Consider the following 12662-nt stretch of genomic DNA (forward strand, 5'->3'; position numbering starts at 1 on the left):
GTAATAAAAGAAATTTCAAAAATTACAAATACAATTCGAAACACAGTTCAATCAAGTGAAATAGCTAATAAAAAAGTGATCATACATAGTAAGTATAGAACGTAAATTGAATTGAATTGGGCGCATGTGAAGCAAGCCGACATAATAGCTAACATTATTATAACTTCAATATTGTAAAACAGTTCTGATTTGAATTCAATAAAAGAATGATGTGCTCATAGAACACTTAAAAGAAATATTTTTTTTAAACTTTGAAACTTAAACAAAGTTAAGTTCTACTTAATTTTAGCAAGACAAGTAACATTTATCTGACCACAACTGTACAACTTAATTAATAACTCATTTTCTTGATGGTTTCTCTAATCTCAATTGGCAACTATGGGTTGTGCATTTAGATAAAATTTATTTACTGTTATTTGACTATAGATCTTTGAAGGCATTTACCTGACTTTTTCAGCCATTTGGCTATTTATTGCTTTAAAAGTGTTCGAGTTTGGTGGGTTTAATTAATTTTTTACATCAATTGAATGAGCATAGCTCATTAACATAACTTGTATTTTATTAATTTATAATTAACTTGATCATTTGTATTTTACATAATTAACAATTATCAATTTGTGGTTGTTTATGTGGCTTTAAACTTTTGGTTAATAATGCTAAGCCCTTTTTCTTGGATGCTGTTAAAACATGCTCGTGGTAAAACTAATTTATACAGTATAGTCCTTATAAATTTATTCATATTTATGAACAGAGTCATTGCAGCAAGATATCCTGATTCTTTAACAACGCACCTACTATAAGAACAAATCAACGTAGACAGTTCCTCACTTGAGCGTCTGACCATTTAGTCGATTTTCAGAAAATTTCAATACAAAATTGCAATATAGGGAAGTTACAATAATGTTTAAATCTGTATAGAGCCTGCCCCATAATTAGGTTCATCTTTGAGCCTTCTCGGTGGAGATTTGTAAGTCACTGTCTAGCTATTATCAATCTTATACAGATATAGTTTTGCTAACGTTTTTTCCATGATTGCATTCTTCACTGAGGGGTAAAGACCCGTAATCAAGAACGCCATGTCGTACGTATACCACACCAACTGTGTTTAGTTTTGTGGTTATTGGAGCAAACAAACAAAACAAAGTTTTTTTTCCTCCCACGCGGTTCGATACATTTTTTTTATCTTCATCACGGAGACCGCATATTTTAACAAAACATACATTAGCATTTGAATTTATATCGAAAAATTAACATAACTATTTATAGCTACATCAGGGATGAAAGTACCTTTTTTTTTTGTCTCTACATATCTGCCTACAAAATTAGGCTCCCCCAGCTCAGCTACTTTCTTGCGATTAAAATAGTGGAAATATTACAAGTTGCGAAATAAGATTTTTGTATTTATAATAATAAATACTAGTAAGTGAAAATAAATCAAAAAAGGTTAATAAAGGAAAGCGAGCAGATTATTGAAGTGGTATTTGAATGGCATGAAGAAAACGCTCATCTACCTCATCCGTACCTCAAACCAACGCTGAGCTCAATCTTTAAGTACGTTTTTAATTTATTATAATAGAAAAAGCCTTTGAAATATGTTCATCCTTAATACATAAGATTATAACCAAATCAACGTATTTGATATAATGAAACAATGAAAATTTCGCTGATTTTAAATAATTGAACTTAAGTGCGCATCACTTCAAAATTCTCATTAGAAACTCATTAGAATTTGACGTTAGAATTCGATTAGAATTCTAACCCTTTTCTCGATATCGAGAACGAACTCCCCTTTTTGTCTAGAATGCTATAATTCGTATATATACAGTTTCGCAAATCGTCCTCTAACCTTCTACCTTAGAGAAATACATTAGAATCCGATTCGTCTTCTAATCGTTTTCTAACCTAAATGTTTGTTGGGGGACAGTCAGGCGGTCCTGCATGCTTTGCAATCCTACACAATTACATCTAATCTAGTGGATGACTGCATAGAAATCTTTAATTATCTGGGAGCCAAAAACAAGGCTTTGTTAGGATTGGTTCCGGTACGTCAGGGACATGAAGGTAACGAACATGCAGATTACCTAGCCAAGCAGTATTCTATGGTCCAGAGCGCTTCTGTAGACTCACAAAAGCACACATTAGGGGAATCGTAAGTACCCGGGAAACAAAACAATTCAGAAGTCACTGGAATGACTGCCCAGGGCAAAGACACGCCAAACTGTTTATACTTCCGGCAACGAAAGTACGAGCCAAACTCATTGATCTAAGCTGGGATGACGTACGATCTCTCATTGGGTACTACGGGACATTGTAGTCTACAATATCACCTAATTAAGTTAAATCTATCCTATACATTCCTATCCTATATAAATTTGTCGTTTCTGTGAGCTGGAGGATGAAACGCCGGTTCACATTCTCTACGAATTAGCCGCTCTGGCAAAGCAGTGACTCTCTTATTTAGGTGGTGTGACTCTTAATCCCCATGTGATATCGAGTAAAAAGCCTGCAGAGGTATTTAAATACATTAAAAGCCTCGACATACAAAATTAGGCTGAAAGGTCATGCACAATAGATCTACACAAAGGTCGCAGTGCTTCCAGGCTTAATAATAATAATAAGACGAAGAAGCATTTGGTTACTTTCGGAGTGTTTGCCAGATCACTTCCGAGGGGCGACCCCGATTAGAAAAACTAATTCGATTTGTTATAGGGTATACGTACGATGCGCTTGACTTGCAAGTCATTTGTTTAAGTGTCGAATATCGATTGCTCGCGTCTTGCCAAACTGATGCCGATATAACTTATGCTAAAATGTTTGCACTAACATATCGGAACTGACTTTTGACCAGCTTCATTACATTTATATTTGTGTGCTTATAAATAGAGCTTACGATTTCTCGATGTTGTTCGATAAAAAAATGTCTCGCGGGTACCGGTGCTCTTCAAGCTTTTTGGTATATTTACTTCGCTGCATTTGGCTTTACGAGTATTTCGAGAATCTCGAGGGAAGCCGAGTTCTCGAGTCTAGAAATTCTCGCTTGTCTTCGAGCAGAAATCATAAACTCTACTTATAAATATATCTTCACTTTCTCTTTATCTTTTATTCAAGAGTGAATGAATTGAAAAGTTTGAATTAAATATTACATTCGATTCTTCGGCAGGGGGTTGTTGTTGATCAAATTGAACAGGGCTTACTTGAATTTCTTGCATCTCCTGCTGTTTCTGTTGTTCACTCAACAACAGCGTTACATTCTCATTACTACTAAATGTTGTATTTGTTTTTCTAGTCAATGAACTGCCAGCACACACTCCTACTGTAGGCGTTAAATTTACTGACTTCAATTTATGACGAGGTTTGCGTAAAAATTTGGTCGATATCATAAATTTACCTGATTTATTTGTAGACTTTGGAGAGTTTGCAGTGGTAGTTATTTTAAATGTTGTTGTTGTTGTTGGCATGATTGCGTTTGTTGTTGTATTTACGGCTAGATTAACTTGATTTTGTGTTACTTCCTCGCTTTCTGCGCTCTGCCGCGCGGTTTCATTTTTGCCATCCACACAACATTCTCTTTCTTGTTTCTGCAATATTTCTTGTAGCATTTGTGTGGCGCAACATGTTGCAGCAACATTTGATTTACGTTTACGTTTGTCTTCGAAGCAATTGAGAAAATTTTGTACATGCATTAAATTATCATTACCACCGGCCAGCTTGCGTTGCAGCTCCATGCCCTCACATTCATTGGCATCCTCCTCGTCGGCTTCGTCTCCGTAATTTAACGAACGAAATGAGGATGAGAGTGTCGATGTCAGACTACTGCTGTTACTACTCGGTGTGTGACTAGGTCTACGCGTACGTCTACGCTTACTACCACGATTTTGATTGCGTTGGTCTCGTTCACATGCTGTGGCGCTGCTAATGGGTGCGCCAATCTTGTGCGTTACATTGCTTGTTGTGGGCGTGGCACATAGAGTTTGCTCTTCATCGGATGAAATTTTAATTGTTTCATCATCGGTAACATGTTGTTGTTGCGGTTGTTGCTTTTGCTTCGTCTTACGTTCGCCAGTACGCTCTTTGTTATGTTGACGTTGTTGTTGGTGTTGTTGCTTTTGCACTTTACTACTTTTATGCGTTTTGCGATCTTTCACATTTTGGGGCACTTTTACTTTTTTTGTCGCTCGTTTTCCTGCTCTTTGTTGTTGTTGTAAGAGGGGCGTGCTTTGTTGCTTTTGTTTTTGTTGCTGCTGCTGTCGACTAGGGCGGAATGCCAATAAAGCTGCTGTCGATTTTCAGCTGGGCTTTGCTAGGTTATCGTCTCGTCTTAGCTGCGACTATAATTCGTGCAAATTTCGGGAGAAAAAGTTGAAGTAAAAAATATAAATTTTATTAATCTTTTTCCATTAGTAATTTGCAAAAGTAAATATTTTTTATATAACATGCTATTTCAACATTTAACAATGATGTGTTGATATTGTTGGTGATTAGTGAATGATGTGGCCTGATGAGAATTTTTTTTGCCAATTTTTTTTTAAATTGATTTTTAGCTTTATTAAAAATTAATTTTTGTTGCAAAAGAATTACATAATACATTTACTAATCCAATTTTGTCAATAATGATTATGAAGGTGTTTATGACTGCAAAGTGTTTGTTGTTGTTCTTATTTTAAATCAATTAAAAACGTAAACCTTAAAAAAATTAAATACACTCCAGGCAATTAACTGTTTAGCAGCTACATATGTACGTTGAAAATGAGGTGACGTGATTACCCCGAACGACTTTTTACCGTGTAGGGAAAATCTATAGTCTGAAGGGATGTCAGTAACTAATGATACAAATTTCGCGTTCGGAACTAAACCCAAAGTGGTAAAAGTACTAGTTCGTAAGTAGCTAGATTTTCTCCAGCTATAAAATCGAAAATTTGGATTTATACCTACATATTTGTGAAAGAGGCCACCAACACAAAAAACTGTTACCAGTTTTTAAGGACCTTTCAACATGAGAATGCCTTTTTCCCCACACCTTCCCACCACTTCGTATAATCGAAAAAAGGGACAATATCGTACTATAATCAACATGTAAAACTCCGGAGCCAACGGATGGCGAACTAGTAGTGCTTCGGAATGCACAAGAATTAGTGCAGTCGGGTGGCTTCGTGACACACGTATTTGTTGTCGGCTACACGTTGATGAAAATCAAAAATTTTTAATTTTTTCATTTGACGCTTGCTTATTTGATAGTCGCGGGGTGTGATTGACAAAGCAGCAGTGTTGTACTTAGTTTGTGTGGACATTCAAAATAAACAAGTGCGCGGAAGAACAGCAATTCATATTAAAACTTATTGAAAATTATCAATGTTTACCAGCTTTATGGAATGTAAATCTTTTATTATTATTTTTATAAATTTTTTTAATATTTAATAAAACTGCTGTAGTTGCAAGTAAAAAAAATCATTACCCGATGACGGCATATTCACGTCCGAACGCTACGGTTTCTCAATGCAAATGTTGATTGATGGCTTTTTATGTGATAGTCGCGGGGCAAGCGTCAAATATCCGACACGCACACATACAAAAATTCAGTCAATCTCGTTGTAAATCGCAGGAGGCCTTTAGCGCACCAAACCATTTGGTGGTGGTTTTGCGCTTAGTACAAAACGAACGATCATCGTTCTCTTTTCGACACTCAGTTTTCTTGCCATTAGGGCTGAATACATTCAAAACGGCGTCTACAGACCACAGCCACAATAAAGAAACATTTGACGACAACCGTAGCCAAGCATTGGCTTCTTGATTACTTTGAAAGCGGCTCCCACAAATATAAATTATAGCATACAGTAGCGAAAAATTAGAAAAATATAAATTATGTTCAAAAATGCCCAAAAATAATGATTTTAGCTTTTATTATCCGTTGTTTACTTCTATTTTAGTTTTTATTGACAAAATAAAAAGGACGCCACTCACTGTCGCAAAAATAGAATTAGGTTTAATCTGGCTACGACGGCTTTCGTGATTGATTGTCATGCTGCTCTCTTGCGCCGAAAATAACGGCACTCATAGGAACATGTGTAAAAATAATTTGACAGATGTCCCTTCGTAGCCGCCGTCGTGAATGTAATCAGGCCTATTGCATGTAGCAGCGAAGTGCCCTCGTTTACTGCAATTAAAACAGTTTACGTTTTTGTTGCTTTTATTGCTTTTATTACCCGAACCATTAGCACTGCTTGAAGAATTTTTTACCGTTTTGTTGAAGTTTGTAGTTTTGTAGGAACGTGGTTGCATTAATGCGTCTGTCCCTTTTTCGTTTTTAACACCATTATCGTACTGCCACGCGCCTTCTTCTAACAATTTAATTTTTACTGTATTAAAGTAGGCAACGCATCGTGCGTCTCCATTGCTACAACAAAATTTTCATATTGTACAGGCAAACTTGCTAGCAAAATCATAACTAAAATTTCGTTTTTGATTTCTACACATATGTCTGCAAGCCCCTCCATCTGACATACTTGTGATTTCTATGTTCCTCACATGATTTGTTTTGTGTTGGCTTTACAAATAGCAATATTGATGCCATTGCTTTTTCATTTTTTATATCAAATGCCGCTTTTTGTTCACTGGTCATTTCATCCGATTTCCTTTCACGACCACACACAACCCCCACAAATCAGAGTGTACTAGCACGCAGTTCATTTGAACCGACCATGGCGCATAACTGGAATCATCAAATTTTTCTATTTGAAAAAGCAAACTCATTTAAATGTTTTAAATTAAACTTATTAATGCACCGACACACGGCACAATAACTCACGATAATCTTTTAAATATAATACTTTTATTATAGCAGTCACACAGCGAAGAGTTGAACCTTAAACGTGCTAACTATTTTATTTTTTCTTCTTACGCTGCGAACTCGCTCCGGGCCTATAACTTGTTGAGTTGATTTATTTCAATAGACTGTAAAGAATGTACTTTTGAGGAAGAACAGTTTGGTATGAGAAAATATGTGAGAGAGATGGGTGAAGAAGATAGTGATGGGGAGTGCTGCCACATATTAAAAATGAATTACCAATTTATTTCGAACATATGGAATGTTTCGTAAGCGCCCAGTTATATTTTACATGAAAAATTCTAAATTGAATTGAATTGAAATGAAATTTGAAAAGAAATGCGAAGATTGGAAAAGGAAGGGAATAGAGAAGGAAGAAGATTGAGAGAGAGAATAAGAGAAATACGTGGATAAGCGGGAAATGGAACAGTGACAGTAATAGGCCAACCTGATAAAACCGCACTGCGTTTTTGTAGCGCACCCAAACAACCGTCGTTTTTTGCCCGAACCGAAATAAGCATGCGTTGCGACAATGTAAAACATGTGTGCAAACGTCACACCGAAATGTCGCGCAGAACAAAAATTGCGTATCGAGTTAGGTTTTCACGCAGCAAATTCAATTTCGGTTGCTCTCATACAAGTTTTATGTGCATGAGACATTTTTGACAGAAAATGACTTGCGTGCGTTTATATTAGGTTGGCCTGTAAGGAAGTAAGTAAGTCTGCACAGAAAAGGAAAAATACAGATGGAGAGAGATCGGCAAAGGAAATTCAATACCATGATCAGAGACATAAATCTATAGAGAATAATCAACGACGGATAGCAAGAGAAATTGTCAAACTGGCGGTAGGTAATTCACCACATTACCTGCTTGAAGATTAGCAAGAAACGCCGTGCTTTCGTTAAAATTTCACAAAAAAGTTATTAAAAACGTTAAAAAAAATAGTTAAATTGTGATTATTATATCAAAAGAAAGGTTTTCTAGCGTTAGAATTGACGAATTTAATGCCACATTCCCCAATGGTCAAATACCTACCAGCGATTTGATGGTTTATAGTTTCCCTCTATTCGTTCTGTTGCGGTTCCATATTTTTATACGTTCTCTGGCCATGAATTTTACTTTTCAATTACATATTTTCGTATTTTTTTTTAACGACCGAAATGCAATAGGGGGACTCATGTAACCGTATAAATGCCTTATAAAGTGTGTAAACGTATAAATTTATCTAGTTTACGCACGAGCTGTCAAATTTTGTATGAAAAATCATTTACACAATTTGTATAAATTTACGCGCACATTTCATTGTGTAAACGCGATAAACTCAAAGGAATGCAACCTTGTAGACATTACAGCAGGCATTTTCATCAGAAATCTCCAACATCAGCAAGTAATTTACAAGAATATCTTAGTAAAGACGTTTTAGTTTTGATTTTTCACTTAATCTTGGTATTTTTTAATTTGTATAACAATCAAAAAATTTTTTTTGGGAATAATACAGCTGAAAAACAATCAAGTTTATGTTGTTGTTGTTGTTGTTGTTGTAGCGATACGGTTGCTCCCCGAAGGAAGTTTATCAAGAGTATTACTAGGTGCGTTCATTTAACCGCGTGTGTAAATGGATATAATTTTACACCTTATAAGTTTATATGCTATCATGAGTCCCCCTAATATCTTGGGGTGACAGGAAACCCCACTTCCATTTCAAGGCCCCTATTATTTTTTACTGGCCTTTGAGAAAAACAAGGTTATAGAGACACAAATCAAAGGAGGAGACAATAATGAAAATAAAAAGATCAACTCCAAATTTTTTCAAAAATTACAAATCAAAAAATAATAATAGCCATGTTTTTTTTACACGTATATACGTCTACGTTTGCGCGTAAAAAAAAAACGGTTATCCTTTATCCTTACTTAGAAAATGTTAGATGAGACCCATTTAACGGCAAGTAGCTACAGAACATGTTGTACCGAAAAACGGAGACACAAACCACGGTTGCGGTTAATAGTTGGCACACACTATTTGTAGAGGTGAAACATAGACACATATTTCACTTGCATCTGAGTAGGTATAATGTGAATTGAAATTTAGGGGTACTAATTTTGTGCGCAGCAATTTCAGAACAGTAGGTAAAATTTAACGCTTAGCAGTCCATATAAAGTTTAAGCGTAAACGTATATAAATATGTGCGTAGATGTAAAAACAACACAGCTAATGTTTACCTTTCACACCACTATACCTATGTATGCATATCTATAAATCGTAAAAAATAAAGTCGCTAAATGACATTGTACGCCCAGCACTTCACACAGATTGCTCCCATTTTAAACGGGTTTTTGTATTTGAAAGCTTAGCAACGTGAAATGTACATTTTCAATATGATTTCAAGGTATATATGCATGTATTACAGGGTCGCGGCAAATTTCCAAAATGTAGATACTTAAAAATCATAAAATTTTTTTGTTTACACAGCTATAAATTCAAAACGGGTGGATCGATTTGAACATTTCTTCTTTGCAGTAAAACTTTGAGATATATACCTTCATTCTGCATAAACAAAATACTTGATTTCTTTCTAATATGAGCAACATTTTTTAAACAAAAGTTGCGTTGGTTGAGTGGGACATAATGCATCACATATGTACAAGCATAGCATTCGCTAGCTGCATTTAACTTCGGGGATACATATATACGCATATTTGTAATACTCCTATGTATATTGCTAATAGAACATGCTCGCAATGAGTTTTGAATTCGAAATCAAAACAAGACAGCCTACAAAATTTTTGTGAGTGTAGCAGCATAAGTGTGACAAGAAAAAATTTTAATTTACATATACCCCAATTACACGGCTCAAGTATCCTTGTGCCAATTAACAATTTGCACAAGGATTTGCCCAGTGTATGCACTGGTTGCGCTATTTGCGCAGAGAATTGCGCTAAAATCAAAACGATTTTGATATTTACGCATGCCTGCAAATATTGCACATGCTTTTTTCTTCGTGTGTGTTAAATCTTACACAGTTTACCTGGGGTTCCTGATAATATAACATCAGTAATTATTGCTAAAAAATGTTAATATCGAAGGCGTAAGGACCATCTCTAGCTTGTAACAGGAATTCACGCAAATTGAATAATACATAATAATTTTTTATACAATGAGAACACATGTTTCATTTGTTGCGCTCGTTGAAAAATGAATATTGCGCAGTGCTGCAATGCGTTGAGCTGGTCTTGCAATTATAATATATATATTATAAATACAATGGAAAATAAACGCCTCTGGTGTGAGTCTTTCGGCTTATACCGTGAATTACCAGCACTGTGTATACAATTAATGCCTTTTTTATACAATTAAAACACATGTTTCATTTGTTGCGCTACTTTAACCCTTTCGGTCCGAAGGGGACCTATATGTCCCGGCATATGTTTGCGGATGTCTAGTCTGGAAATTAAGTGACTAAAATGTAAACACGTACTCTTTAGTTAAAATAGGAACGCAAGTTTGGACGTGAATTTTGTAAGTGACGCTGTTTTTACGAGTGTTCATGGTTATTGAGTTTTAAAATCAACCAAAAGTATATTAATTCATTGAGCTAGTGTTTTCGTTATACATTGAGGTATGTAATTATCAGATTTTCTGTTTATTTCAAAAACTATTAGCATTTTTATCTTACTGGGATTTATGTGCCCCATCAGTATTCATGATGGGCTCAAAGTGTCCCAGTCAGGATTGAACATGCCCATTTGTTAGAACTATATCAGAGTGTGTTGATATTATTATTTACTTCTGTATAGACTTAAAATGCGAAAAAAATTTTTTAAGATGAAATTGCTAATATATTGGTGTAATCTAGTGAGGATGCCGATTTTGCAGACGGCAGTAGCGATAACTTTGAACCTTCTGCGAAACTCCAAAGCAAAATACAAAAATATAAAGCTTACATATATTGGAGAAAAAAAATGTAATTGGTTGCATAATAATTATGCCATATAATCATTTGCCATCTGTGAGACACTATTCGTCAAAACAAATATTTTACCGATTATTGATGATGTCAGTTGGCAATTGTTGGGTAATCAGTTTTCAACTTGGACGGAGACAAAATCCACCTATAGAATTCATGATAGTTCTGGCAGAAAATATGATAGCTCAAGGGAAGGAGAGAGCAGCAGTTCGTCGAAGTGGCATGTCTGAGAGAAAAAGGAAACTAGCCACAGGGTTACCTAACTATTCCAATCCCTAAGCGAAGGCGTTACACAGGCTGTGCGGAACAAAATAATGAGAGGAGAACCAACACGATATGCGAAGAATGCGAAATTCCTCCCTGCAGGGATTTCTTCGCACCTTATAAATAAAAACCCACTTTTTATACAGTATTGCTTCTCTATTATTTTTTCTTTTATTCTTTACTGAAATTATTCATCGAATTTGAAATACTAATCGGGACAAAAAAATCCCATACAAAAATACTGACGGTACGTATATGTCCTAGCCCCTCCCACCGCCCCTTTTCACCCGAATTTCATCTTGATGTGATAGAATGCTTTTACTTTGCCCATTGTAACGAGTGAACACCTTTAACAAGTTCTGTTTACCTCAGAGGCTTTTCGGATCGAAAGGGTTAAAAATGAATATTGCGCAGTGTTTTTGAGCCGTGTTTGTAAAAATTTTCATTTGCACAAATTTCGTCGTTTTATATTTGCGCATGTTTTCTGTGTCATGTATGGGTCGTCATACATAGGTACATTCGATTATTGAATACAAAAACAACAAGTAAGGAAGGCTCAGTTCGGGTGTAACCGAACATTACATACTCAGTTGAGAGCTATGGAGACAAAATAAGGAAAATCACCATGTAGGAAAATGAAACTAGGGTAACCCTGGAATGTGGTTGTATGACATGTGTATCAAATGGAAGGTATTAAAGATTATTTTAAGAGAAAGTAGGCCATAGTTCTATGGATGGAAGCCATTTAGGGATATCGCCATAAAGGTGGACCAGGGCTGACTCTAGAATTTGTTTGTACGATATGGGTATCAAATGAAAGGTGTTACTGAGCATTTTAAGAGGGAGTGGGCCTTAGGTCTATCGGTGGACGCCTTTTCGAGATATCGCCATTAAGGTGGACCAGGGGTGACTCTAGAATGTGTTTGTACGATGTGGGTATCAAATGAAAGGTGGTAATGAGTATTTTAAAAGGGAATGGGCTTTAGTTCTATAGGTGAACGCCTTTTGGAGAAATCGCCATAAAGGTGGACCAGGGGTGACTCTAGAATACATATGTTTGTACGATATGGGTATCAAATGAAAGCTGTTAATGAGTATTTTGAAAAGGAGTGATCCTTAGTTCCATAGGTGGACGCCGTTTCGAGATATCGCCATAAAGGTGGACCAGGGGTGTCTCTAGAATGTGTTTGTACGATATGGGAATCAAATGAAAGGTGTTACTGAGCATTTTAAGAGGGAGTGGGCATTAGGTCTATAGGTGGACGCCTTTTCGAGATATCGCCATTAGGGTGGGCCAGGGGTGACTCTAGAATGTTTGTACGATATGGGTATCAAACGAAAAGTGTTACTGAGCATTTTAAGAGGGAGTGGGCATTAGGTCTATAGGTGGACGCCTTTTCGAAATGTCGTCATTAGGGTGGGCCAGGGTGACTCTAGAATGTGTTTGTATGATATGGGTATCAAATGAAAGATGGTAATGAGTATTTTAAAAGGGAGTAATCCTTAGTTCTATAGGTGGACGCCTTTTCGAGATATCGCCATAAAGGTGGACCAAGGGTGACTCTAGAATGTTTGTACGATATGGGTATCAAACGAAAGGTGTTACTGAGC

The 12662-nt window shown here is 36.0% G+C and overlaps 2 protein-coding genes across 10 annotated transcripts in view; both read right to left on the bottom strand.

The window, feature by feature from the left end:
- Positions 1–3442, bottom strand: part of Mco4 (Multicopper oxidase 4) — an 826935-nt gene extending 823493 nt beyond the window's left edge. The window contains exon 1 of one of the 2 annotated variants that reach the window (XM_067758828.1): positions 3389–3442. The gene's annotated coding sequence lies outside the window, so the exon portion shown is untranslated. The remainder of the gene's footprint in view (positions 1–3388) is intronic. The other variant, XM_067758824.1, reaches the window with a different exon arrangement.
- Positions 3443–3587: 145 nt separating this feature from the next.
- Alh (Alhambra) overlaps positions 3588–12662 on the bottom strand; it is a 279926-nt gene continuing 270851 nt past the window's right edge. For all 8 annotated transcript variants that reach the window (XM_067758789.1, XM_067758763.1, XM_067758770.1 and 5 more), the window contains exon 13: positions 3588–4328. In XM_067758789.1, coding sequence (XP_067614890.1) covers positions 4287–4328 — 42 coding nt within the window. In that variant the 3' untranslated portion in view covers positions 3588–4286. The remainder of the gene's footprint in view (positions 4329–12662) is intronic.

Source organism: Eurosta solidaginis, chromosome 1 (genome assembly GCF_040869045.1).
Source record: "Eurosta solidaginis isolate ZX-2024a chromosome 1, ASM4086904v1, whole genome shotgun sequence".
Classification (NCBI taxonomy): Eukaryota; Metazoa; Arthropoda; class Insecta; order Diptera; family Tephritidae; genus Eurosta; species Eurosta solidaginis.